We start from the raw sequence: 24,848 nt of genomic DNA on the forward strand, positions 1-24,848 counted from the left end.
GCTTTCCTCTACGTTCATTAGTGTGTAAGTTTGATTAACAATAAAAATCAAATGTTAGTAAATATCAAATCATACCAAACAGATCAGGTCCATCAATGAGGGAAACTTAACGTGCAAAAAGATTGTTTATTCATAACTATTGAACATCATGTTACAAGGTAGTTGTTACTGTTTTCTTATCTGGGACTGTGACTTTCTGAGTGTGAATGCTGACTGCAGCCACATGATCCTTCTCACGATCCACTATCACCTCCTGCATACTTCAACCAATTGTAATCATTCAACCATCAACAGATTCAGCTCTTTCAGGACATCGTGTTTACATTTTTTTCTTTTTCCAAATCTTAATTTTTTCAAAATATTCAGCCGTTTCCCCCTTTTTTGGGATTTTAAACTGGTGTCTGTGTAAGGCTTTTGTAGCGGTGACATCACACATACTGGATTGTCTGCAAGAAATGTGTTTTAAAAAAACTTTCTTGAGTCAATGTAAGAATTAAGCCTCTTTTGAGAAATATGTCTGATAGCGTTTGCTGTATTTCCAGACATCAAATATGAGACATTTACACAAAATGCTGAACAGGTGCATTGTTATTTTCTCAGTCTTTAGGTTAAATCTTTGACGGGGTTCTTTTGTTCTTTGGCTTTGACTCTCTGCTTCTGTGTCTTCTGCAGCAGAGCCAGTGTGTCTCTTTTCTCGATTTTTCTGAGTGTCTTCTTCTTCATCCTCTTGATCTTTGCTGTGTTCCGGATCTGTGACAAGGATGGGGAAATTAACAGGTGGCGAAATAACCAACAGAAAGACTGTATGTGCTGATGTTTACTGCTTTTAATCTTCATCTTGTCTATTTGTGTTGTGAAAAACTGAAGTCTGAGTTAATGAAAGGTGGTTTATTTCTTGAAATGTCACCTGTTTTTATAAAAATTGTGTTAAATCTAAGTTTGGTATTGAAGAGAGATAATGCGCTCATGCACATTAATTAAACATTTACTTTTCAGAACCACATATTGCAATATTGCGATGTTCTACAAGTCTGTTGTGGCGAGCACCATCTTCTTTGCTGTGGTGCCCTGGGGTGCGGGCATCAAGGCAAAGGACGCCAACAGACTGAAAAAACTCAAAAGGAAGGCAGAGTCTGTGGTTGGCTCTAAGCTTGTCACCCTGGAGGAGGTGGTGGAGGACAGGATGCTGGCAAAACCGCTGGCAATCATGGACAATCCCTCTCACCCCCTCCACAAAAAACTGGACAAGCTAAGGAGCAGCTTCAGCCACAGACTCATTCAACCCTGCTGCTCTAAGGAACGATACAGGAAATCGTTTCTCCCAACCGAAATAAGACTGTACAACTCCTCTACCTCTGTCAGAGCCACCATCACAGAACTGCACTAAATATACCTGTCCCCTTGCACTGTGTACCCTGTACAACACTCCGCTCCATATACTGGAACAATTACTTCACATCATATGTGATATGTGTTAATATAAACCATATTGATATTGTATATCATTTTATACAATAATATTGTCTTTTGCACGCTCTGTCTACATATTCTTACACTGATAGTATATTAGATTATCTATTGTATAGTCAAATACTTATATTTATACCTCTACTATATATCATATCATATTATATCATACTCTTTGTATATTCTTGTATATACACATATTTATACATGTGTACATATTATTATATTTACTATTATTATATATACTGTTGCTGCCATTACTACTATATACTGCTATTAAATTGGTATAATTACTATCATATATAAATATATATTATGTTATATTATATACTATATATACTGTACTATTTTTATATACTGTCTAACAATAACATTACCATCATATCATCAGTACTATTACCATCATCTTGCCACTGCACCTTATCTACCTATTTATCTTGTGTTTCTGTTTTTATTCTTTCTACCTCCATATTTTTTATTTTCCTCTATTGTATTCAAATATACCGGCTGTTATGACGACTTAATTTCCCTTTGGGGATGAATAAAGTAATCTATCTATCAGTACCAACATTTTATATAGTACTTGTGTTAAGTGCCAGGTGAGGTTGCTACATTCTAAGACTTCTTCACAGTATATTTTACAACTACTATGATCTCTTCAGTACATGATGTTGTTGAAGGGATGTGTGTTTTCTTAAATGTTGTCTCTCAGCTGTCTCTGATCTTTTAGAAGCTTCTTGTGCATCATGACACCCTGTGAATCGAATCTACTTCTTTGCATAACTCGTACAATACGAGTGATGTGTATCTGTTTAATAGATATGTGAGGGTCTCCAACAACGTTTCGCCATTTGACTGAACAGCACGAGCGTGAACAGCAGCTGACTTACCACTTGCACAATCTCGGATTTGCGTTCGTTCTCCGTGCGTCGTTTTAAGTTGTCCTCTCTCCGTTTCCTCTTATCCTAGTAAGACGGAGGGAAACACAGAATAGGTCACGAGGTTTGCACGTCACGACGGTCGGTCAGAAGCGCATCGTCACACAGATGTCGCTCACCTCCTTCTGTTTGGCCTTGTCGTCTTTGAGCTGCGTAGTAAACTTTTTCACCATGTCCTTATCTTGCTTGTTCTGCATCTTCCTCTTCCAAGAGGTGCACAGCGGCTTGTCCCTGAGCAACGCAGAGAACCTGGAGGCAAAGAAAACAGGAACATAAAATCACATCTGCCATTTTAACTGATGCTGCAAGAATCTTCTCTTCGTTTCACTGGACACGGTCATTACAGTTGACAGTGATGCATTCGTTTTAAATCCATACATTGTACATTACCTCACTTTGATGAGTATATACATTTTTTGAATTTGATTTTAACCTACACGTGTTGCTGTAACACAAATTGCCTTACATGCACTTTACAATGAATACAATATAGAAGTTATTGATCTGTACTGCTGTCAGTACCAGTCAATAATTCAATAATAAGCAGCAGTTTAGTAGCTTTTAGTCATGAAGCCACTATTATTTATTGTATGTGGTACAATTTATTTTACTGCCTATTTTTTATTTTGCTATATCTTTCATCTTTATTTGATTGTTTTCGTTACTATTAATCAGTGTTTCACATGCGTTAGTGTCCAAATCGGAATATTTTAATTGCTTTTTAATACTGAATCACCTATAAAGCACTTTAAATGCATTTTACCTGTTTGAATGTGATTTCTAAATAAAGTTTGATCGATCGATTGATTGAATCTGTGCCCATTATCAGACTACAACCTTTAAATGTGTAATAACCAGAAGAGTTTGGTCAGAATCCTCAGACCAAAATAAGAAAACCATCTGAAGTGAGATGAGTCTTTCTCCAGGTTTCTCTTCACCTCTGTTTGCTGCGGTCCTTCCACACTCTTCCAGATTTGGGCCTCCCCAGCGGAATGACCGGATTCTGCTTCACACTCGGGGCCTTCTTCTTTGGGACAGTCACTGGGACGGTCACTGGGCCGACTGGGACCGTCTCCGCTGCTGCTGCAGGCCTGGGAACATGCACGTCTCCTCCGGCTGCTTCTGCCCCGGCGCAGGGCTCCGGGGCAGCGGGAACGAGGGGCTTCTCCTCGGCCACAGCCTCGGGTTTGTGCTCTGGCTCCCCGGTGTTCGTCTCCTCCACCGCCGGCAGCTCCTGGAGCACCGTCCTCCTGGTCCTCCTGCTGGGAGTCCTCGGCGGCTCCTCGGAGTCCAGCAGGGCGGCCGGAGTGCGAACCCTGCGGCCGCTGCGGGTTCTCCTGGTCTCCGGCGGCGGCTCCTGGACTTCCTCCTCTTCCTCCTTCACCTCCACCTTCACCTCCTCCTTCACCTCCACCTCCTCCTCTTTTACCTCCATCTTCACCTCCGTGTGGGCAGCTTCGGGAACAGATCTCAACCTCCTCGACATGTTGTCTAGTGAGGTTGACAACTACGCAACAAACTTCTGGATCCACGTGTGTCCGCTGCCTGAGATGTGTGCGCTGCTCTGCTTCCGGGTCACGACGGATAGTAAACAACGCGTGGAGCTCGCTACCGCCCCTGCGGGTCTGGAGGAGAATCACAGGTGTTAAAATGATCATCCAGCTCAGCCCTGATCTTTTTATTATGTGAAGAAAAATATAATATAAATGAAAATAATAAATTACACTAAACTAGGTAAAACTAGTTACAAATTTCTCTTGTCTGCAATTTTGAACAACAGATTGAATTCAACATCAAGTGCAATTTTGTTTACACTGTTCAGTTTAGCACTATATATATTTTTTCTATTTTTGCGTTTATATTGCATGTTACATTTTTACCAATGATAAAAAAAATGTTTATGTTTATTCCTTTGTGGCTGTAACATCGACACACAATCTCTGTAGTGGGGCTAATAAATAAGTAACGTATCTTCCTTTTATCTTAAATGTATTAGTCTGAACTTGTACTAGTCTTAGTTTTAAAATTTTAATAACATCCTAATAGTATTTGGAGGACAATCATGAATTTCAAGAGAAAGTATTTCTAAAATCTGCACCACATTATTTCACTTAAAAAAAACAATATACGTAAATATATGAATAGAAGAGGAAGAAGAGTCTATATCCTACACATTGCAGTGTCTTTTTTATTTATTTAGCAGGTTCATGTTTTTTCTAAAATCACTTCAAACCCAAAACAATCTGGTGGCTTTAGTGGGCATGTGTAATATAAAACATTTACTACAGATAGATAGATAGATAGATAGATAGATAGATAGATAGATAGATAGATAGATAGATAGATAGATAGATAGATTAGATAGATAGATAGATAGATAGATAGATAGATAGATAGATAGATAGATAGATAGATAGATAGATAGATTACTTTATTCATCCCCAAAGGGAAATTAAGTCATACAACATATGTATATTAGGCAGTACTTAATTTTTGTCATCCAATTTTATTAATAATTGAGGAAATATGAAAATCCAAACAAATTCACATGCACAGAATTGACAAAATAATACAAATAAATTCTCCATGTAAAGTCTTTGGCAGACTCTCCAACACTGACACCTACTGACGAGAAGCCGTTTCTGCGCCACAGACATAGATCCGCATCACATGACTCTACTTCCGCATCCCGTGACCATACGGTTTGTGTTTTTCAGGAAGTCCCGCAGCTGATCATGTGAAACAAACACCGGCAGGTGCTTTTCTCACATTGCTCCTCGGGCTGTAGATCAGGTGAAGAATCCTCATGTCGCTGCTCAGAGCTGGAACCTCTCTCCTGCTGCTGCTGCTGCTGCTTGGACCTGCGGTGAGTGACTCTCACTTTCCATCCTCACTTCTCTGCAGCACATCCGATTTTTAATAAAGTCTAAGGAGCCAGTTTTTCTTGTTTTTCAATGCTTTTGATTTTTCCTTAATGTAAACGCACAGACACAGATTGTTTGAGGACTGTTTCAGCAGCAAAACTTTAACTTCATGATCTGACAATTCATCTTTAAACTGTCATCATCGACCCCTCACACCCTTAAGTAAAGTGGAAGTGGACCTCTTGTGGGTTTTTCTTGTTATGTAGCTGTTCCAAAAACATCATGTGCTCAATTAGACAAAGAGCTGCACCTCCCAGGGTGTGGAAAGTAACCAAATAGTACAAATATAAAATATATGAGGTCAAACAGTAACTAAATCATAGTATATGCAGCTATTGTTTGTTTTGTTTTGTGTGTTTTATCCATTTGTATTGTTGTTGTGTTACTTTGAGTTGAAAAGTGCTCTATTATTGTCATTATTATTAGTTGTAGGGTAGTAGAAGTATTAGTAATTACAATAAAAAGTTATAGCATTGTCCTTTTTTCCCCCATAAACAGATTCCGTCGACATTAAAACATGATGACTAATTTTTCCGATGCTGTAGAGTCAATGTTTTTAAAAGCTCCTCCCATATACATAGTTTAAAACACAACATTGGAGTCCACAGTCAGATCCAGACCAACTGACAAATACACAACACAATAAACTCTGTGGGAGTTAACTATACTTTCTAATGCAGCTATTGTTCACCTGTCAGTAAGACTCTACAGTATATGTGTTATTAACTGCATCAGGCTGTGAAAGTAAAACGTTTTTTTGGACCATGATTGTCTATTTTACAACAAGTGTCACTTCTTCAAATCAACGGAGGCATCAGCCGTTTGCCATAAAACAAATGAAACTTAACACATAATGAAACGCTCTATAAACGGACACATTATCGAACTGTAGAATCAAGTTTTTGATTCATGTTGTTTGTGTTTCCGTGCAGCTCAGCGCACCTCGGTCGTTCAGCATTGATTACAAGAACGACTGCTTTCGGAAAGATGGGGAGGAGTTTCGTTACATATCAGGAGAAATCCACTACTCCAGGATTCCCAGTGTCTACTGGAAAGATCGGCTGCTCAAGATGTACATGGCGGGGCTGAATGCCGTCCAGACGTAGGTTTGCCTCAGGTCTCGAACTGGTCTGTTGTTTGAGCCTCAGGCTGCTGTTGGGATGGTGTCATCGCGTGACAGACTTCAAAAGAAAAGACAAGGAGGAGCTTTAAAAACATAGATGATTAAATATCAGTAAATGCATCATGTGTATTTGCAGGAACGAAATTCACCAGGATGTAAGTTTATATTTTTTTTAAATCAGAGATAAAGGATGAAGAAGACAAAAATACTTGTTGTAAATGTTTAATTTTATTGACTGTAAATCATAGACAGAATTCTTCAATTAGCATAAGCAATTAAATGCAACCCCCACTGGTTACACAAGATCAGCAGGGAAGTCTTTGTAGAGGTGCGTTTCTCTTTACAGCCCATGGATTCTGGACACTGGGCAGGGTCTTACTTATGTTATTGTTTTTGACATATAAAACCTGAACTGTCAGGAAACCAATGTTGGTGTGCAGTGGAATATTCTGTTTAAATCCTATTGTGCACGGAGAGTCACTGCATTCAGTGTTTTGTGTTTTATCAACGATAACACTGAACCGCTGTTTGTTTTAAAGGTACATTCCGTGGGGCTTCCACGAGGAGTCTCCACTTCAGTACAATTTCAGCGGTGACAGGAATTTGACACATTTCCTAAAGGTGGCGCAGGACGTTGGTTTACTGGTGATCCTCCGGGCGGGGCCATACATATGTGCAGAGTGGGAAATGGTGAGTGACGCTGCAGAAAAATAAACACACAGTAAAGAGCATTACGTTTATTTTGTATAATGTTAGTACTGACAGGTCTGTATATTTTAAATATACAGACCTGGATTATAACTTGGATTATTTTGTATTTAGACAAAGTGGTGTAGCTTTTCCTTCTCATTGTTTGTGTGATTCACAACAGGGAGGGCTGCCTGCCTGGCTCCTCAAGAAGAAAGACATTGTGCTGCGGTCTTCAGATCCATGTGAGAATCAAAGTGAAAGAGGATGAACGGTGACAGGGATTACGTGCCTCAGTGTGAACAGCCCTGTTTTCTGTGTGCGTTCAGATTACATCGCAGCAGTAGACCGGTGGATGGGGAAGGTACTGCCGCTGATGAAACCTTATCTGTATCAGAACGGTGGTCCCATCATCTCTGTGCAGGTGAGTGAGGGGCTACTGAGGGTCAACAGGGCAGCGTTTTATTCAGACTGTATATAAAGATGGACGACATGACGGATCCCCAAAAGTGAAGCCACAGTGTCTCGATAAACCCAGTCTCCTCCATGTTAGTGGATGGGACAGGGAGCAAACTAAAACGTCAAAGTACACGTAAAATGATTTTCTCTGGTCCTTTTTAGGTCGTTCTTATCACAACGATATTTGTTCAAGTATTCATTGTTCTTAAAAGTCTGTTTCTATTTACATATTTAGTATAAAAATGGAGTGAGACGTGATGATTGACAGCTGAGACTGACTCACGATTGATTGGTTGTATATATATCGATGTCGTGGCTTCAGGACCGAACACTACTGCGCAGACGCTGGCTCCAAATGAGCAACATGGTATCGTCAAATCTGAAATATTTTGGCTTCATTCTTGGATATTGGGAGGAAGTGTAGATTTGTCGTCTATCTTTATATTCACGCATTCGTTCTGTTTAATTTCTTTAAGAAGTCTGATATAAAGCAATAAAGTAACTGAAATATAAATGAAAGAAAACCCATATATTTATGCATATAAACAGTCTATTGTGAGGAGTAACATGTCTCTTCTGACGTGCTCTTGTTTCGTAGGTGGAGAATGAATATGGCAGTTACTTCGCTTGTGATTACAACTACCTGCGTCACCTGACTAAGCTGTTCCGCTTCCACCTGGGCAACGAGGTGGTGCTCTTCTCCACAGATGGAGCTGGGGTCTCCTATTTGAAATGTGGCGCGATACAAGAACTGTATACCACTGTGGACTTTGGGCCTGGTACGTGTCAGAAGCTCTGTTGTGCTAGACAGCTGCCTTTGACAAAGGATTTTCATTTGTGCTCAGTTCTCTCCAATTCATAGCAAATAACCCAACCCATATTTTTTTTACAAAAAAGACAAACTTGTAATGGATTCCATGCTACACAGTATATATAAGTGATGTCTAAATATTATTATATATATTATGAATACATGTGTGTTTGTCTTTGTTTTTTCTAGGTGCAAATGTAACCGCTGCCTTTGAAGTACAGAGATCCGCTGAACCTCATGGACCTTTGGTAATGAATAACTCTGGGTTGTAATCTCTGGTTTTAACAACACAAAGAGATGCTTATGGGGCTTCTTCTCGTTCCTCAGGTGAACTCTGAGTATTACTCCGGCTGGCTGGACCACTGGGGATCCCCGCACTCCGTAGTCTCGACTGCCCGAGTGGCCATGTACTTGAACAAGATCCTGGCCACGGGAGCAAACGTCAACCTGTGAGTCAGACAGAGATTCCACGAAGAGTGTTGAGAAACTCTTGTACAGACAGATAGACACACATGCTCAACAGACAGTGACTCTCACTGTAAGTTCATTAGTTAATAACAAATATGTAGGCTACTGTAATGAAGAGTGTATTGTTTTACCTTCTAGCATTAGGTACCAGCCGCCCATCCAAAACAAATAACTCTCTAGTAGTTAACACACAGTATATCTGCAGATGGACAAGAACATTATATCACTCTATTTATACCAGTAAAATGAATTTAAACCTCTCCCCATATCCTGTTATCAGCAGATCTACACTTGGTTCTTTGATGCTGCTAGAACACAGATAATAAAGGTTTTAAAACATCTTATATATGGAAAGAGTTCCAGATGTAAAACATTGTAACGCCATCACTCCAGTAGAATATGATTTTCTTTGTACGTTTTATGCCTCTGCACCAGTGAAACCCTTTGGGCTTCCTGAAAATGTCATTTTAAGAACGCCTCGAGAAAATTCTTTCAAATTCGGCATAGATTTTAACTTAGACTCATGAATTAATAGATTCAAATCCGATGGTTAAAGGTCAAAGACTCAAAATTAGTATGGGAAAAAATCAAATTGTACTGAAACTACCCTTGTTGTCGGAGGCATACAACCACGGGGCAGTAATTCCAGTCTGTTGCTTGAATTATTTTGAGAATATGACTCACCTTACAGCTCAGGTTTACTCCAGAGTAACTAAATATGATGCTCCATGTTGTGGTAATCATGTGATCGTGTCCCACCGTCTCACCTCCCACGTGTTATATGTTGTTTTGGTTATATCTCTCTGTATACATAGAATAATTTTTTACAACAAAATTAAAATAAGGAGTAATCACAGCAAATACAAACAAGTAAACCTGTGTCTCCTGTTTGTAGTTTGAAGTTGACGTCTTCTCTCACAGGTACATGTTCATCGGTGGAACATCTTTCGGATTCTGGAATGGTGAGTTTTACCTTCATTGGTCTGATTCATAGTAACTCACCCCCTAACTCGCCCCGTGTCTCTCTCATCCTCTAATTGCCTCTCAATGCCGTCAGGTGCCAACGCCCCGTACGCCCCGCAGCCCACCAGCTACGACTACAACGCCCCGCTCTCAGAGGCAGGAGACCCCACGGACAAGTACTTTGCCATCCGAGAGGTCATCAGCATGGTGCGTTCACTAGAGCAGAGCTACGCGTTTGTCACCTTTTAACGTTTAAAAAAAAGCAGAGAGTATGTCTGAGCTGACACAACGTGTTCTCCCTCAATAGTACCGTAAGATACCAGACGGACCGATTCCACCGAGAACTCCAAAGTATGCATACGGTGCTGTTAAAATGACAAAGGTAGGTGCCCACTTATTTGAGGTTATAAGACTTGATCGATAAATTCCATATTGTTCATTTCAATTCTCTACATTGTTTAAAACATCAAGAACGGATAATAGCAACTGTCTCTCCCACCGCAGCTCCAGACGATCCTAGATGCAGTAGAAATACTGTCTTTCTCCGGCCCGGTCAAAAGCATCTATCCTCTGACGTTCATTGACCTGAACAAGGTGTCTTTTTTTTAAATGCTTTTTCTTTTCGTGTGAGCCAGTAATAATAATTTATCTTTTATTGATTTGTTTACATTTTCTCTGCACTGTCCTTCCAGATTTTTGGCTTTGTGCTGTACAGGACGACTCTGCCTGTCGCCTGCAACACACCCACTCCCCTGTCGTCCCCTCTGAACGGAGTCCATGACCGAGCGTATGTGTCCATCGATGGGGTGAGTGGGTCTGCCTGGACTCTATAGTTTAACACAGGTGCACAAACACACACACACAGGCACATAGAAAATCCTTTACAGATAAAGTGTTATATACGTGATTAGAATTTTTAAGGTCTGTCCTCATAACTGTGCCGATCTCCTCTCCAGGTGGCTGTTGGGATTCTGGAAAGGGACAAAGTCTTGAGCATCAATGTGACTGGGAAGGCTGGAAGTCAGCTGGACGTACTGGTGGAGAACATGGGACGAATCAACTATGGAAGATATATCAACGATTTCAAGGTTTATATATATTTATTTTATGTTTGGGGAAACTATTGAGTCATATCTTAGAAAACAATACATACACAGTTTATAGATATACAAACATTTGACACTGCCTACAAATCTAGCCTCATGAATAAAGTCAAAAGTAAACATAGATCCATTTTTTACTATGCTGATAGTTATATCTTCATAATCTCTCACTAAATGATTACATTATTGTACAATTTTGGAATAACTGGTCGTACAGAGGGCAAAATTATCGTATACAAATTATCATTTATGAACATCTGGTAACGCCTACCTAAAGATGGTTATATAGTTTGATTATATATTTGTCTGTGATGTAAAAGGTTTTCAGGATGTCGGTTTGAGGTACAAGTATCAGAATGAATGGGTTATTTGTCTTCTCTCACAGGGTTTGGTGTCCAACCTGACTCTGGGGAAGGACATCCTTACTGGTTGGACCATGTACAGTCTTAGTATAGATGAAGCAATCAACCAGGACCTCATCCATGAAAAAGAGCCCCCACTATCAGCCCCCCCTCCGCCTGCTCCTCTCTCCCTCCCAGCCTTTTACAGGGGGAGCTTCGTCATCCCTGACGGCATCCCAGACCTCCCCCAGGACTCTTACATCAAACTGCCCAAATGGAGAAAGGTAATGTCCCAGGAGGACGGAATCTTCCTGATGAATCAGTTTATGTTTAAAATAAATATTTTTCTGGTTCTATAGCTTCTAAAATGGAAACAGACTCAATGCAGATGTTTGGTCTCAGCTCACACAATCTACATATATTTCAAAAGAAATCAAGACCTTCTTAATATATTTAAGACTTATTAAGATCTTAAATTCAGACAATTTTAATTCAGACAATTGAATTTTAGACCTTTTTAAGACCCTGCTACTGACGCTTTAGTGTTACCCCCAATGGTTAAAATTTTAATGTAAATGGATATGTTTTGTCATTTAAAATGATGTATCCTGAAAGCACATGCTTGTAAAGCAATGAATAAATCTGTCTGTATAATTTTGTGTCTTTTCAGGGCCAGATCTGGATTAACGGCTTCAACCTGGGACGTTATTGGCCGGTCCGAGGCCCCCAGGTGACGCTTTTTGTCCCGGCCAGCCTCCTGAGCACGGCTGCCCCCAACAACGTGACGGTCCTGGAGCTGGAGGCGGCTCCTTGCAGCTCGGGGCCGTGCACTGTGGAGTTCACCGACACCCCCATCATAAATGCAACAGCCCCCGCTCACTACAAGCAGCGCTGGGGCCCATTTATTAGAGAGATTTTGCTGGATTGATTGAGGAACCGAGTGCTGAACAAACTGAATCAGTTTACTCTACTTACTGATTCTTTTTTTTTATCTTCACAAAGGGATTATTGCCAATCAAAGACAAGCCAAAACACACCCATCAGTGTTTCAGAGGACATTTTATTTTTTTATATGAAAAACAAATCAGGGAAATAATGAGTTTATTATCATGCAGCATTGTTGGACTAATGTTTTTATTTGATAAGATTTTTCTTACTACCTGTCTGATTTATTCATTGTGAAACGAGCAAAGAAATTAAAATCTAAAAGTATTTCATGATGCTTCACAACCCTCCTTTTTTGAAACAGGGTGCTCTCAGTCTGTGGGTGCTGTGTTTAAGATAGATAAATGATTAATATTTGATCAAGTTAAATTTCACTTCACAGGGAGGCTATTACGATTTTAGTTTGTGACTAAACTCTGGCAGGTTTAAGAAATAACACAAATGGGGTTATTAATAAATAATAATATATATATATATATATATGAATGCTGTGATTTCTGTTATGTCTATTGTGTAGGATGAAAACATAACCTTCTAGACCAACATGAAGTGTATTGAGTGAGCAAGTGTCAGCAATACTCCTGATATTTAATCTACGAGGGACATATTTGTAGCAATATACATAATGGACACATGACAGAAATAATGGAAAATCATTTTTTAATTGCTACAGAAGAGTTGTAAAATGGGTTTAAATTTCCTCTGCGTGCATAATATAAGAAACAAACTCATGTATACTGTGTCAGCTGCTTGTGTCAAGAGTTGAGAGCTTTATTAATTTATTCATATTTCAATTGTTTCAGTGCTTTGCGAAAAACATGCAATTAAAAAAGCAAAAACTAATAAATGACATATAATCTAAAAGAAAATATACAAGTTAAACATATTAAACGAAATAAATACGTATAAAAATAAGTCAATATTCAGTTGACATCTGGTGGAGCCACACTGTACCAGCAGGTGGCGGTCATGAGCATAGCGGGCGGGCTGCCAACCGTCAATCAAACCGAGAAGAAGAGTGAAACTTACCAACAGTGGAAAAGGGGCTGAGGCTGAAGCTGTCCGGACACTATACCCCCCCACAGCTGGCCACGCTAATGTCCGGACACGTTGTCCAGCGATGAGGTAAATCACAGACCTTTAATTCAAACACTTCATCTTTATTTGTCAGCTAAATGTTTGAGTAAGCACGTAGCCAGCTGCGGCTAACTGCGGCTAGCAGGGAAGATGCTAACGTTGTCACAGACCAGGAAGCTGTGCTTGTTGATCGTATCTGTATGAAGCTAATTATCAAATGATCAAATAGCTGTTGGTAGAGTTAAGCTGTTATAGTGGAGCATGTGTGTCTATGTGAGCTAAACATGTGTGTGTGTGCGTGTGTCTGTGTGTTCTTCTCTGCAGGTCGTGACCTCCTGTGTTTGGGACGTGGCTCTAAATGCAGCACCAAATTCAAAAGGAGTGAATAAAGTACAATGTCCGGATACAGACTCATGTCGTGGTGCCAACACACCAAGAGGAAATATCATTTCTAACCACAGCACCTAGGCTTCTTCACTCAAGCAAAATTAGTTTTTCGTAGATCACCGATCAGTTCCCTGTTATAGACGAGAGGCTCAGAACGAGCTGCTGTTAAACGATTATGGTAGATAACCGATATGCCACCGCTCTGGTGATCGGCACGGTGCTGAGCCTGCTGGCCACAGTGTACCTGTCTGTGGCGGTGGGGACTCAGCAGTGGTACCAGTACAGAAGTCCAGCGATGAAACGAGAGCTCAGCAACCTCACTGGGCTCAAAGATGAGTTCAGCAATGGAGAGATCGATGAGAAAACCTACAGTGACATCATGTACCGGCAGAACGGCACCCTGGGCCTGTGGTGGAGGTGCATTCTGGTGCCCAGCCCGTCTCACTGGTATAAAGTACCTGGTAAGATTTATTGTTTAAAAGAGATCCATGGATTCGTTATAACCTCATCCTCAATCATTTAGACCCTATGAGCTGTAATTACAAGGTCCTGTTGTGCTGACAGACATTCCTCTTCCCACAGCATTTTATTTGAAATTCTGCTGAAGATCGGAAAATGACTAATGACTGGCTGAATTAAGCCATTTTTTAACTTTAGAAATTTTGCTCTCTGTCTTTAGAACACAAGTTGGAGACCCGGTGTGTGAGCTTCACTCTTCCCCAGCAGTTTACTCCAAAGTACAAAAACCCTGGAAACCCCAGCAGTGAAGAAGATCTGCTGAGGACATGTGAGTCTGCCCCCTAGACACTGAGTTTATCATATCTTGGTTTACATCCAGTTACACAAGACTTAAAGGCGAACACTTGCTCCATTTCATCCCTTTACTGTCTTTTAGGATCTTTGACCATTAGATGATGTTTTTAAACCGTGGTTCTCACTGTCTTGTCTGTGCAGATCTCTGGAGATGTCAGTTTCTCCTGCCTTTGGTGTCGCTGGGCTTGGTTTTCCTCAGTGGCCTTGTTGGAGTCTGCGCTTGTCTGTGCCGCAGCTTCACTCCTACGATTGGAGTGGGAGTGCTCCATCTCCTCGCAGGTGAGTGGGAGAAATGCTGCATGTTATTATCCAGGATTCAAACCTTCAACTAGCATTGATTGAGATGTCAGTTGTCATGTCAGCCATTGTTTGAGTTTTAGCCTGATGTTCATCCCAGTTTATACAGTTGTATAAACAAGTAAAGACAAATGTAGGCAAAGTGCCGAGGTTTATGCAAACATCCGCCATCACAATGAGCTGTCAGTTCAGTAGACTTCCTTACAAACATATAGTTATGTGTAAGATTGTGGAATCACAGACAGGATGTGTTAGAGAAGCAGAGTTTTGTTTGCTCTTTGGTATAATAATGACAGAATTTCTTTTAATCGTTGTAATTCGTCAAATAAATTACTAAAGACGTAGAAGTGACCATTACTGCACATAGTGTGACAGCTTCTCCTCAGAAACGAGAATAAGAATAGAATGGATAGCAAGTGCAAACAATTTCTTATTTGTGCTGTCAGATTTTTAATATTTGTTTGACCCTGTCTGTGGTTAATATTAAATGAGTGTGTAATTAAGGGCCCTTTGGAGAGCTCACTCCTCTGCCAAGGCAAATGCCCTATATCGGCTTGTTTAAGAAAGTGAAAGAAAGTTCCTGAATCTGTCCATTTTTGCAAATCTGCTCCACCGCTCCACTTATTTTCAAGCAAACTGTTTCAGTAGTTTTTTAGGAATCATACTGAAAGTCAGAGAAACGTACAGTAATTAAAAAATAAAAACTTTCTTTGGAATCCAGCTGCAAATTAGATTTTTATTTATTTATATGTTTGTGCTGCTGGATCCAACTGACACAACATAAAAAAATAGAATGACACCTTGCTCAGGCCCAACAGTCTCCTTAAATTTAACCAATCTGCATTGCATTTCATACTAGTTATCAGTTCCCCAAGTGTAAAATTGTTCCCATCAATATCCATGAATCATACTCTGGGAAAACAAGGAACATGGTTCCTGGATCAGCCCCCTGACCCGGATCGGCACCAAAATCTGATGGGTTCTTTTTGGACTCTTATGCCACATCCTTCCAGCAGGCTCAGCCAATATCCGTTCATTTTTTATCTAATTGTGGTTAAACAAACAATCACTCCCTGCGGAAGGTTGTCATGCAGTTTCTTCTTCTACTCGTACAGGTCTGGGATCCCTGGGCTCCGTCTGCTGTTTCTTGGCGGGGATGGATCTGCTCCACCAGCAGTCCGTGCCACCAGAGGGAGTAGAGGGCTCGATGGGCTGGTCCCTCTACCTCGCCCTCATCTCCTTCCCTCTTCAGATGATGGCGGCTACTTTGTTCCTGTGGGCGGCGAAGAGCCACCGCAAGAGCTACACCCGCATGACCGCTTACAGGGTCGCATAAAGGAGCGTGAGGCTACTCTAACAGCAGGGTGCAGTACCTTCACACAACCTGCTGGTCTGAGGACGTCATTACACTTCTTTTGTCTATATCAGAAAGGATGTTGACTGTTTCTTATAGACCTAAAGTAAACCAGACCACTAATCATCATAAGTGGTCTTTTATAGGGATGTAATATCTATGAGTTCTTTTTTCTCACCTTTATTTGAACCCAAAGCATGCTCTGTGTATTTAAACACCCAGTTGAGGATCATTGGTTATTTCTGGTGTTGTTGCTGTGCCGTACTTTATTGCCTTCTTTTCAGTTGCCATTGATTTTAACGCTGCTCACCACATTGCTCTTATATCAGCAATAAACACAATAACATGCACTGTGACAAATAACTCGCCCGTTCTTAAATAAGTCGGGATATCTTAGTCTCAAAGTGCATGAAAAATATTATAACAGACTTTTTATTTTTTTCTATTTCTGCTGGTTTTTGTTCTGTTCTAATTTAGCATTGTGTTAAATATGGAGCCTTTGCTGTGCATGCCTTTTTAAAGCTGACATTTCCATCACCTGTGGTATTTGTCGATTTCTGTCTGTGGTGTGCGTCGACTAAATGTCACTAAATGTCACTCACTAAAAATATAACCACTCATCCTCCATTGTCACCCGTGTTTATAGATCTAATATTTATTAAGTCGGTTAGCGTTTTAAAAGATTACAATTTAAATGACGCCACTCTAGAAAAAAAAAACCTGTGATACTTAGATAACATTTAGATTTTAATGTTTCAGCCCCAAACTGAACTGCTGCCATTTGTACCTTTGTATCGATGGAGTGCTTTTGTCTGTTAATCCCACACACGCTGTCTCAGCCGTTACTTGACTTTTAATTAACTGACCAGGTTCGACAGACAAATGCAGGTTTTACAGGAATTGTTAAGTCTAAAATGTTTATTGAGACTTCGAACAACTGCAAAAATCTTCTTTTGCAAGTGTGAATCCTCCTGATTCTATAACTTTATACTCCCGGATGTTTGTGTGTGGAAGTGAACAAATTACCTTTGTTTTTTTTGTGAATCATATATCAAAACGACTCATTGTATCAGTGGCAGAAGACAAATTGTGATGTTTTTTGTATCACAGTGTTTTGTTACACATCTAATGTGTACACACTGGCTTTTGTAAATGTTTGTATGTATTCAGATGCACACTGTTCTGGATTCTGTATTAATAAATTTGAAATTTGCTGACTTCATTGTATGACCATTTGTCATCTTATTATAGGACACTAGAATGACAGACCTTAATGGGCCAGTTTTTTTCATCATAATTCATTTGTTATTCTCTGAGGAGACAAGGAAAGTGAAACATTAATCTTAGATCCACCCCTTCATGCATCAGTCGACACTGAAATTCTACTGCGCGCATATACTGACATTTATGGTAAACGCATCCAAAGCGTTTTTTCAAAATAAACTGTTGACATGGAGCATAAACAAAATGCATAATTGAAAAGTAAATGGTTTGGATTATATTCACAAGAAGTATATATCGTCTCACGTGTCATTTTTATGAATAGCATTTTTACTGTATTAATTTAGAGATTTTACAAAATAAAAGTCACACATTTAAGCTAATTTCTGGATATTTCAAAGTACTGTAAAAACACTTTGATCAATCATTCCAGAAAGAGACTGATATGCCTGTGTTCAGGACCTCTCTGACTTTCAACGTACTGAAGATCAACATTTTTACTGAATTGATTAAGAGATTTTTCAAAGTAAAGTCCAACATTTCAACTTTGGAATATATCATTTCTGGATATTTCAAAGTACTGCAAAAAAACTTTGCTCAATAAGTTTAGAGAGAGACTGATATGCCTGTGTTCAGGACCTCTCTGACTACCTACATACTGAATAGCAAACATTTTTACTGGATAGATTTTGAGATTTTACAAAGTAAAGTCGCACATTTTCACTGTGGAATAGATCATTTCTGGATTTTCACTGTAGAAAATAGATCATTTCAGGATACTTCAAAGGACTGTAAAAACACTTTGCTCAATAAGTTCAGAGAGAGACTGAACAGGTCAGATCTGAGGAGGGCTGTTTAAGACAGGGTAAAAAGGGTGCTGTTTTAAATGATCCCTGTAGTGTTTTGACCAAAATATGTAACAGACATTTCATTAAGACCCCAAGGAACCATATCAACTTGTGGTAAATGGGCATAATATGTCTCCTTTAAATCAAATCTGAACGTACTTGTTTTATATATTTTTAAATTAAAAGGCTTGTGTGGAGCAGATATGTCGTGCGAGCAAAACTAAGCTGCTGGTTTTAATGTTAATGATGAATTGGATCAATAATCTGCTTCAGTTCACCACCTCACTTCTGCATCGCCACTTTCCCATCTCCAAAACGTTTGTAAGCATCAGGTCAGAGTTTGTGTGGAAATACGCACATTTTCCTGTTAAGTTTGTTTTTATAAATCCCAACGTTTGCGTGAGAAGTGGTGTACGCACGAATCAGGCCCTGTTTTGTGCGTACGCAACGGTCATAAATGAGACCCCAGGTCCCTTAGAATTTACTTTCTGTAAAGGCTTGTGACTTTATAGAGATCCAACTCAAAACACAACAACTGTTTAAAATGATCCATGTTTCCATTTATTCAACATGTTGATTTTGAATTAAGGCCACATTGCAAATGTCCTGAGAATAATCCTACTTAATCAATATTCAGGGGATAAATGATTGTAACCCTGGTACCTGTGTAATATCATTTAGTGAAGAACAGTGCATAATCAAACGTCGCTTATTTCTGTCTATTAGTTCATGAATCTTTGGAGACAATTCAAAACATCATTATACAGCTGGTGTGTGTGTTTAAATTAAATTGAAATTAATCCATCTTTTAAAATCTCAACAGTATCTGCTTCGTTCTGTCTCTGCCCTCAGTCCTTCTTCAGGCTTATGGACGGGACTGTTTGAGTGATTTTGCGACCTAAATTGAAAGCTGTCCCCTTCTCGTAGTAGGCACCTTCGTTGACGAAGAACGGGTAGAGTTCCTCTCCCTCGTGCCTCACCGTCTCCCCAGAAAATGACAGGAAAATGGGGTCGCCAGGTCGCAGCAGCTTGAAGTCATTATCCTGGAGGAAAACAGGCAGCACTAACAGTGTGAGTCATTATGCACCAGGGCAGCTTTTTAATGCAAATATGGCATTTAACGTGGGGTTCAGTGTGTAAACCGTGCAAGGGAAAAGAGCAAATCTGGTCTTGTTTAAAGGGATGATTAAACAGTTTGGGAAAATTCCCAATAGTTGAATAAGAAGTTTGACATAATTCATGTCCGTCTTGTTTCACCAAAAAATGGCCTGCCTGTTCACAGGTAATGAAATCCACCTCCCAGCACCTATAAAGCTGACTAATGAACAATTGTTAAAAACAAGAATGTCTCTGAGGAGAGCACATGCCTCCACCAAGGCCCAAAAGTCCCCTTAAACTTCACACTATCAGAGATATCAGTCCACACTATATATATATATCGTTATTTTCTTGAAGATCCATGAAAGATTCCCTAGGAAACTGGGAAAGAATGATAAGCTCCTGGATTGACGGGTTCTTTTGTGGTCCCATCCTTCCACCAGTTTACCAACAACCCAACGGACCTAGCCACCTTGACAGAGGTAACATTTTGTAGTTAAAATTTTCTGGATTTTTTTAGAGTCCCTATCGACCTTACAGTGACACCAAGACTCAAGAACTGACTTTGGCTTCATATTTGTCTTAACTGACACTAGACTGGTTTGAATAAATTCATCTAACTCTTGCAAAGATATAAAATATACATACTACCCAAACTTTTAAGGTGACGCATTCTCCCCAGATAACCTGTACCTGTAGCTGCGGGTGGATGGCGGCAGTGATCTCATTGGTCGTAGGATCCCTCGGGTAGTCAAGTTTCTTGTCTGCAGTATATGTTTCTACTTCTCCTCCTTCAAAGGTTTTCCCTGTTGGCAAAGGACTGTGTCAGTAATGATAAGTCATGTCAGCATGTTAAACATCAGGGGCAATTTCCTACCAGAGTTGAACTGCTGCAGCCATTCTATAGTGAGATCCACTGCCTCTTTCATCGCGTTAAAGATGTCTGCTCTGAGGACGCCGTGGGGTTGAGGACCCACCTCGATTGCTGATGACAAAAATAGCCCAAAAGTCTTTTAATCGTTTTTTAGTAATTGAGAGAAAAAAAATATTACCGTCAAAGAGAAAAAAACACTCAAATATATATACACACACTTACAGAAGCCATGTTTGCCGAGGGAATCTAAGGAATACGCCTGAGAGCGAGGTAAATCTATTTGGATGGCTCTCACAGGCACTGAGGTTATCTTGCTCTGAAAACCAAACACAGCAATTATTTACAGCAGAGCATGTTTCAATACACTTTTAACATGTGGAAGTGCAGATAAAGTAAAGAGACAGATTTGTGTCCCCTTGAGACCATAATTACATGATGGAGGTCAAACAAACACAAACACCTGAGCTGCTATTTGTGTTCTGCTAAATAATAGCATGCTAACATTTACAGTATTTTTTATAAATTTAAGGTAAAATATGATGATATAAGATCAAATAAAAAAGGTCAGTAGAAGTAATAACAAGTAACATGCATACATGCAAGAAAATATGGTTAGATGAATAGAAAATAAATAATACATACAGTGAAAAGTTAAAAGTAAATAGATATTTAAGCTATTAGATATATGTAATGTGATGTAAATATTTGTGTTGATGTGAAAAGGGTTAGGGTTTTGATATCTATCTGTCTATCTTTCATATATATAACCTATTATTGTTATGAACATAAATATTATATACTGACATTTGTAGACACTTTTACTTGAAAATATTCAAAGGTAAAAGATTTTTAAAGAATCATTCACCACTAAATCTTCGTTAATAGTATCAAATCTCTTTTTAAAATCTGAGTCACAAAAGTCTGGGGGAAAATTAAAAAACACTGCGTTGGCCGGGAATCGAACCCGGGTCAACTGCTTGGAAGGCAGCTATGCTCACCACTATACCACCAACGCTCGCTGGAAGATGCGGTTCAAAGTAAGATTACAATCTTCACCGTACTACACATGTACTACGTATCTAAAATTATCAACTCACATACATTCAAAATATTCTTTAGTCTACAGGCTCCAACGTTTTCTTCTTCTATTGTGTTTGGCCAAAAGTAAACAACCAGACAAGCAGTTTATCGGCCGACCTGACCACCCCTTCTGTATTTATATAAATGGTTCAGTCCAGCCCTTAAACTGCAGATCAGATAATTTACCAACACGTGAAAGTGGGTGTTTTCTCGAGTGTAAATTAATATCTTATATCAGTTAAATATAGGTATATGGATATTAAGATTAAACGGTTTTAAATACTAACCGTCTACTAGAGAGAGGAACATTTATTTAAAAAACAAAAAACATTTTTAAGGTTGTTTATATATTTGGTGTGTATACTTTTAAACATTGTTGATGATTTGAATACGTAATAATAGCTTTCTCTTAATATTTAAACAGTTAGTAATTGAACCAGTTAGTGTAAATTTAAGTTTTATTTAATATATACTATTTGTTAACGTTAACTTTTAGTTGTCCATTCAAGAATTTGACCATTAGAGTGAAATTTTACTTGTAAAAACTCCCCCTCAACATCAAATTCGTAGAATCAGAACTTCGGTTCAAAAATTCACTTATATAGAGCATTTCTATGTTTATATTTTTTTTATGTTATTATTTATTGTTTTAATGTTGTTCTTTTATCTGTCTTGTTTTATTGCATTGCTGACTATGATCTAGCATTTTTACAATTTGCTCTTATATTTTATTTTGTGAAGCACCTTGTAACTCTTGAAAGGAGCAACGGAAAGTTAATCATTATTTATCCTTATTATTAATTCCCACATCAGTAAAGCATCAAATAGTGACTTGGTGTTGCTGGTGTGGGTCTCATATCTTTTCATGGGTCCGTGTGTCCCTGATCGTACCTGCAAGTATTTGTAAATGTGCAGGATGAGCCAGTCTGAGGAGTATAATATGATGCACAGGCCCATGTTGGAAGTGGTGTTGTGGAGGTCGCAGACCAGATCCACGGCCTCTTCACTTCCTTTGGGCCCGAGCTGAGCATTCAGCTCTTGGGCTCGCCTCAACTCGTAGGTTGACGAATCTGTTACTGGGGAACTGAAAACCAGACAGAGAGTTTTCTCATGAATAAACATTCTCTTCCATCAGGGGAATCAGTTCTCCCACAAAGGATTGTGTTGTTCAACTTACCTCAGTAAATCTTCTGTGAAGCAGCGATTCAGATCTGTGTCTATGTACCTCCTGCAAGCTTCCACGGCTCGAGGGTTCGACAGGACGGTGGTTACTGAGACAGAATCGGCCTCTCTTGCCTTGTGTTTCTGCAGCTCCCTGTAAATATACACGCCGGTCCACTCATTTCCGTGGGTGCCACCACAAATGGCAAATCGGGACAGTGGCGGTAAAGACACAGACTCCATCTGTCAGCCGGAGAAAAAGAAGGAGATTATTAAGTGATTAATCTCATCAGGAGTTGTTCAAGTGTATATAGGCAATAAGGCATGCTTGTGTTTCTTGAAGACGTGTTATTATCTGTCTGTCTGTCTGTCTGTCTGTCTGTCTGTCTGTCTGTCTGTCTGTCTGTCTGTCTGTCTGTCTGTCTGTCTGTCTGTCTGTCTGTCTGTCTGTCTGTCTGTCTGTCTGTCTGTCTGTCTGTCTGTCTGTCTGTCTGTCTGTCTGTCTGTCTGTCTGTCTGTCTGTCTGTCTGTCTTTCTGTCTGTCTGTCTGTCTATCTATCTATCTAACTATCCGTCTGTCTGTCTTTCTGTCTGTCTATTGTTAGTGTTAAACTTTCAATTGCCTGAGAGAATTTCACAATAAGAGTCTTACATGTGAAATAATATAAACAGAATACGCAATACAGATAAAAAGTCAAGCTTGCAAGAGGACATTAATGTGCAAAAGGGAATTTGTGTTAAGTTTAAGTTGAACATTTAAGTATTTAAGTAATGGTGAGAAGTTGTGATGTGAAAAAGAGTGCAACTTTTATTCTCCATTCTGATTGTTGGGAATGAAGAACCTGAAGAAACCTTTCATATCCCATCTGTTTCTGCTCTGGTTGTTTTGTTTCCATAATGTGCAGGTCAGCAATTCACATTCTACAGGAAACAAAGTCCAGTCGCAACGTCCACTTGGTTGACCGAGAATTAGATAGGTGATTATTGTGTTGTCTTTCAGTCATGGAAATATCGCACAAGCCTGTAAGTTCAAAAGTTAATATTTGTGAAGTTATCTTAACCTGTCTAAAATGTGAGCCTGCTACATATAAACCAGACTCCTGCTAAGAAACTAGGGTGACAAGTGCAGAGGTTGTCAGGGATTACAGGTCAGTGAGTCATTTCATTTAATAGCTGACTCAGTCTCAAACATGTTCTGGCAGTTCCCAGGAGTTTTGTTTAGGCACGGTTAAAGCAGTTACTCCAGTTTGTATTTGTGAGTAACTGCACAGACGACTTCCTGAACCCACGTTTAACAGCTACAGGTGAAATTAATAAAATGTCCAACCCAGGGTTAATTAATTTGTTGCTGTATCAAATCACTGAAGCCTGATATGTGAGCCAGTACGTGTAAATCACTGAGGAGAAAATAAACTTTTACCCCCAGAGTTTTCAAATGCTGATGAAGAAGCTACTGCGCCCCCCCACACACCCTTTTCTCAGCAATGTTTTAAATAGTTAATAGAAATTTAATTATATCTGCAAATGCTGCTGATTCATATAATTTATAATTTATTTGGGATTTATAACAAGATTCTGTTAAATGTTTTTGTTTAAATTGGGAGAGTAATGCATTTTACATTTCCAATTTGAATGAAAGAAAAAACTGACAATAAATGGAACTGTTTTTTCAATATCAATCTTTGCACAATTAGTGCTGCCAGTGTGACACTGTTGTGCACATCTGTACACATCTGTCACCCAGATGTGCATTGCTCAACACTCAAAAACAATTTGAAAGTCGGTTATTTGTCACTAACTGCTGCCTGTGCTGCTCTGTTCAAGTCACAATATCTGCACAGTGAGATATACATGAACAGGTCAGTCAGTTCCACTCAACATTTGCACAAGCCGGCTGCAAGTCTTACCTTTCTGTCAAATCTCTTCCCAGGTCGCCACTCGCTAAACTCCAGTAAACCTTTGAACTCACACAGCAGGCTGTATGAAGAGAGCGATGACGTCTTTCAAAGCCTGCAACCAAAGCAAGCAACAGTGAAACTCCACGAGCTGCTCTCCTGTCCCGATCCTGCAGCGTGCACAATCACACATGAACCAGACGTCATATGCAAACTGTTTAGGTTAAACATCTGGCCCGCCTTCTTTCTTTCTTGACCTTTCCCTTGCCCATCCTCTTTTGATCTTGCTGCAGATCAGATTTCAAGCAGTCAGAGTTTTTATGATGCAACTTGACCTCAGACTCTCTTATTTTCCCTCAAACCAGTGGGAGCCGCTTTGCTCTGTGGTCTGTTTTGAAACTTTGAGGTCTAACAAGAACAAGAGCTCGATTTAGGTTTCGCCGCTGATGCAAAACACAATAATCGACCGAAGCAGCTGCACGGAAACGCTCCATTTCATAACTGAATAATGATC

At 39.6% G+C, this 24,848-nt stretch overlaps 4 protein-coding genes and 1 non-coding gene across 5 annotated transcripts; 2 read left to right on the forward strand and 3 right to left on the reverse strand.

Annotated features, from left to right (window-relative positions):
- Nucleotides 1-106: 106 nt before the first annotated feature.
- Nucleotides 107-3,956, reverse strand: ccdc86 (coiled-coil domain containing 86). Its single transcript, XM_061089308.1, has 4 exons — nucleotides 3,344-3,956; nucleotides 2,525-2,654; nucleotides 2,358-2,432; nucleotides 107-750 (listed from the first exon to the last, which is right to left on the reverse strand). The coding sequence occupies exons 1-4, from the start codon at nucleotides 3,889-3,891 to the stop codon at nucleotides 604-606; spliced, it is 900 nt and encodes a 299-aa protein (XP_060945291.1). The 5' UTR covers nucleotides 3,892-3,956; the 3' UTR covers nucleotides 107-603.
- Nucleotides 3,957-5,106: 1,150 nt separating this feature from the next.
- glb1 (galactosidase, beta 1) lies at nucleotides 5,107-12,501 on the forward strand. The gene is made up of 16 exons (XM_061089307.1): nucleotides 5,107-5,271; nucleotides 6,262-6,431; nucleotides 6,992-7,142; nucleotides 7,324-7,384; nucleotides 7,469-7,563; nucleotides 8,197-8,377; nucleotides 8,599-8,657; nucleotides 8,737-8,858; nucleotides 9,799-9,839; nucleotides 9,935-10,047; nucleotides 10,148-10,222; nucleotides 10,345-10,434; nucleotides 10,533-10,646; nucleotides 10,797-10,928; nucleotides 11,329-11,568; nucleotides 11,955-12,501. Exons 1-16 carry the CDS (start codon nucleotides 5,212-5,214, stop codon nucleotides 12,210-12,212), a joined length of 1,962 nt encoding a protein of 653 aa, XP_060945290.1. The 5' UTR covers nucleotides 5,107-5,211; the 3' UTR covers nucleotides 12,213-12,501.
- A 746-nt stretch (nucleotides 12,502-13,247) lies between these two features.
- cldnd1b (claudin domain containing 1b) lies at nucleotides 13,248-17,375 on the forward strand. The gene is made up of 5 exons (XM_061084180.1): nucleotides 13,248-13,354; nucleotides 13,631-14,154; nucleotides 14,373-14,480; nucleotides 14,648-14,785; nucleotides 15,919-17,375. Exons 2-5 carry the CDS (start codon nucleotides 13,869-13,871, stop codon nucleotides 16,137-16,139), a joined length of 753 nt encoding a protein of 250 aa, XP_060940163.1. The 5' UTR covers nucleotides 13,248-13,354; nucleotides 13,631-13,868; the 3' UTR covers nucleotides 16,140-17,375.
- A 1,389-nt stretch (nucleotides 17,376-18,764) lies between these two features.
- LOC133023844 (N-acyl-aromatic-L-amino acid amidohydrolase (carboxylate-forming) B-like) lies at nucleotides 18,765-24,632 on the reverse strand. The gene is made up of 7 exons (XM_061090919.1): nucleotides 24,347-24,632; nucleotides 22,456-22,682; nucleotides 22,170-22,362; nucleotides 20,421-20,514; nucleotides 20,202-20,309; nucleotides 20,018-20,130; nucleotides 18,765-19,269 (listed from the first exon to the last, which is right to left on the reverse strand). Exons 2-7 carry the CDS (start codon nucleotides 22,680-22,682, stop codon nucleotides 19,075-19,077), a joined length of 930 nt encoding a protein of 309 aa, XP_060946902.1. The 5' UTR covers nucleotides 24,347-24,632; the 3' UTR covers nucleotides 18,765-19,074.
- Nucleotides 21,142-21,213, reverse strand: trnag-ucc (transfer RNA glycine (anticodon UCC)). Its single transcript has one exon. It is a non-coding gene; the product is annotated as a tRNA-Gly (tRNA).
- Nucleotides 24,633-24,848: the final 216 nt, after the last annotated feature.

This window comes from Limanda limanda, chromosome 2 (genome assembly GCF_963576545.1).
Source record: "Limanda limanda chromosome 2, fLimLim1.1, whole genome shotgun sequence".
In the NCBI taxonomy this organism is placed as follows: Eukaryota; Metazoa; Chordata; class Actinopteri; order Pleuronectiformes; family Pleuronectidae; genus Limanda; species Limanda limanda.

Coding starts and splice junctions, on each gene's coding strand:
- glb1 (XM_061089307.1), top strand. CDS start 5,212: ATGTCGCTGCTCAGAGCTGGAACCTCTCTCCTGCTGCTGCTGCTGCTG. Junction 10,048..10,147: donor TCCGAGAGGTCATCAGCATG/GTGCGTTCACTA, acceptor CTCCCTCAATAG/TACCGTAAGATACCAGACGG. Junction 10,223..10,344: donor GTGCTGTTAAAATGACAAAG/GTAGGTGCCCAC, acceptor CTCCCACCGCAG/CTCCAGACGATCCTAGATGC.
- cldnd1b (XM_061084180.1), top strand. CDS start 13,869: ATGGTAGATAACCGATATGCCACCGCTCTGGTGATCGGCACGGTGCTG. Junction 14,481..14,647: donor AGAAGATCTGCTGAGGACAT/GTGAGTCTGCCC, acceptor TTGTCTGTGCAG/ATCTCTGGAGATGTCAGTTT. Junction 14,786..15,918: donor AGTGCTCCATCTCCTCGCAG/GTGAGTGGGAGA, acceptor CTACTCGTACAG/GTCTGGGATCCCTGGGCTCC.
- ccdc86 (XM_061089308.1), bottom strand. CDS start 3,891: ATGTCGAGGAGGTTGAGATCTGTTCCCGAAGCTGCCCACACGGAGGTG. Junction 2,433..2,524: donor ACAAGGCCAAACAGAAGGAG/GTGAGCGACATC, acceptor CCGTCTTACTAG/GATAAGAGGAAACGGAGAGA. Junction 751..2,357: donor AATCCGAGATTGTGCAAGTG/GTAAGTCAGCTG, acceptor TCCTTGTCACAG/ATCCGGAACACAGCAAAGAT.
- LOC133023844 (XM_061090919.1), bottom strand. CDS start 22,682: ATGGAGTCTGTGTCTTTACCGCCACTGTCCCGATTTGCCATTTGTGGT. Junction 22,363..22,455: donor TTCACAGAAGATTTACTGAG/GTAAGTTGAACA, acceptor TCTGGTTTTCAG/TTCCCCAGTAACAGATTCGT. Junction 20,131..20,201: donor GCTGCAGCAGTTCAACTCTG/GTAGGAAATTGC, acceptor CTTTGCCAACAG/GGAAAACCTTTGAAGGAGGA.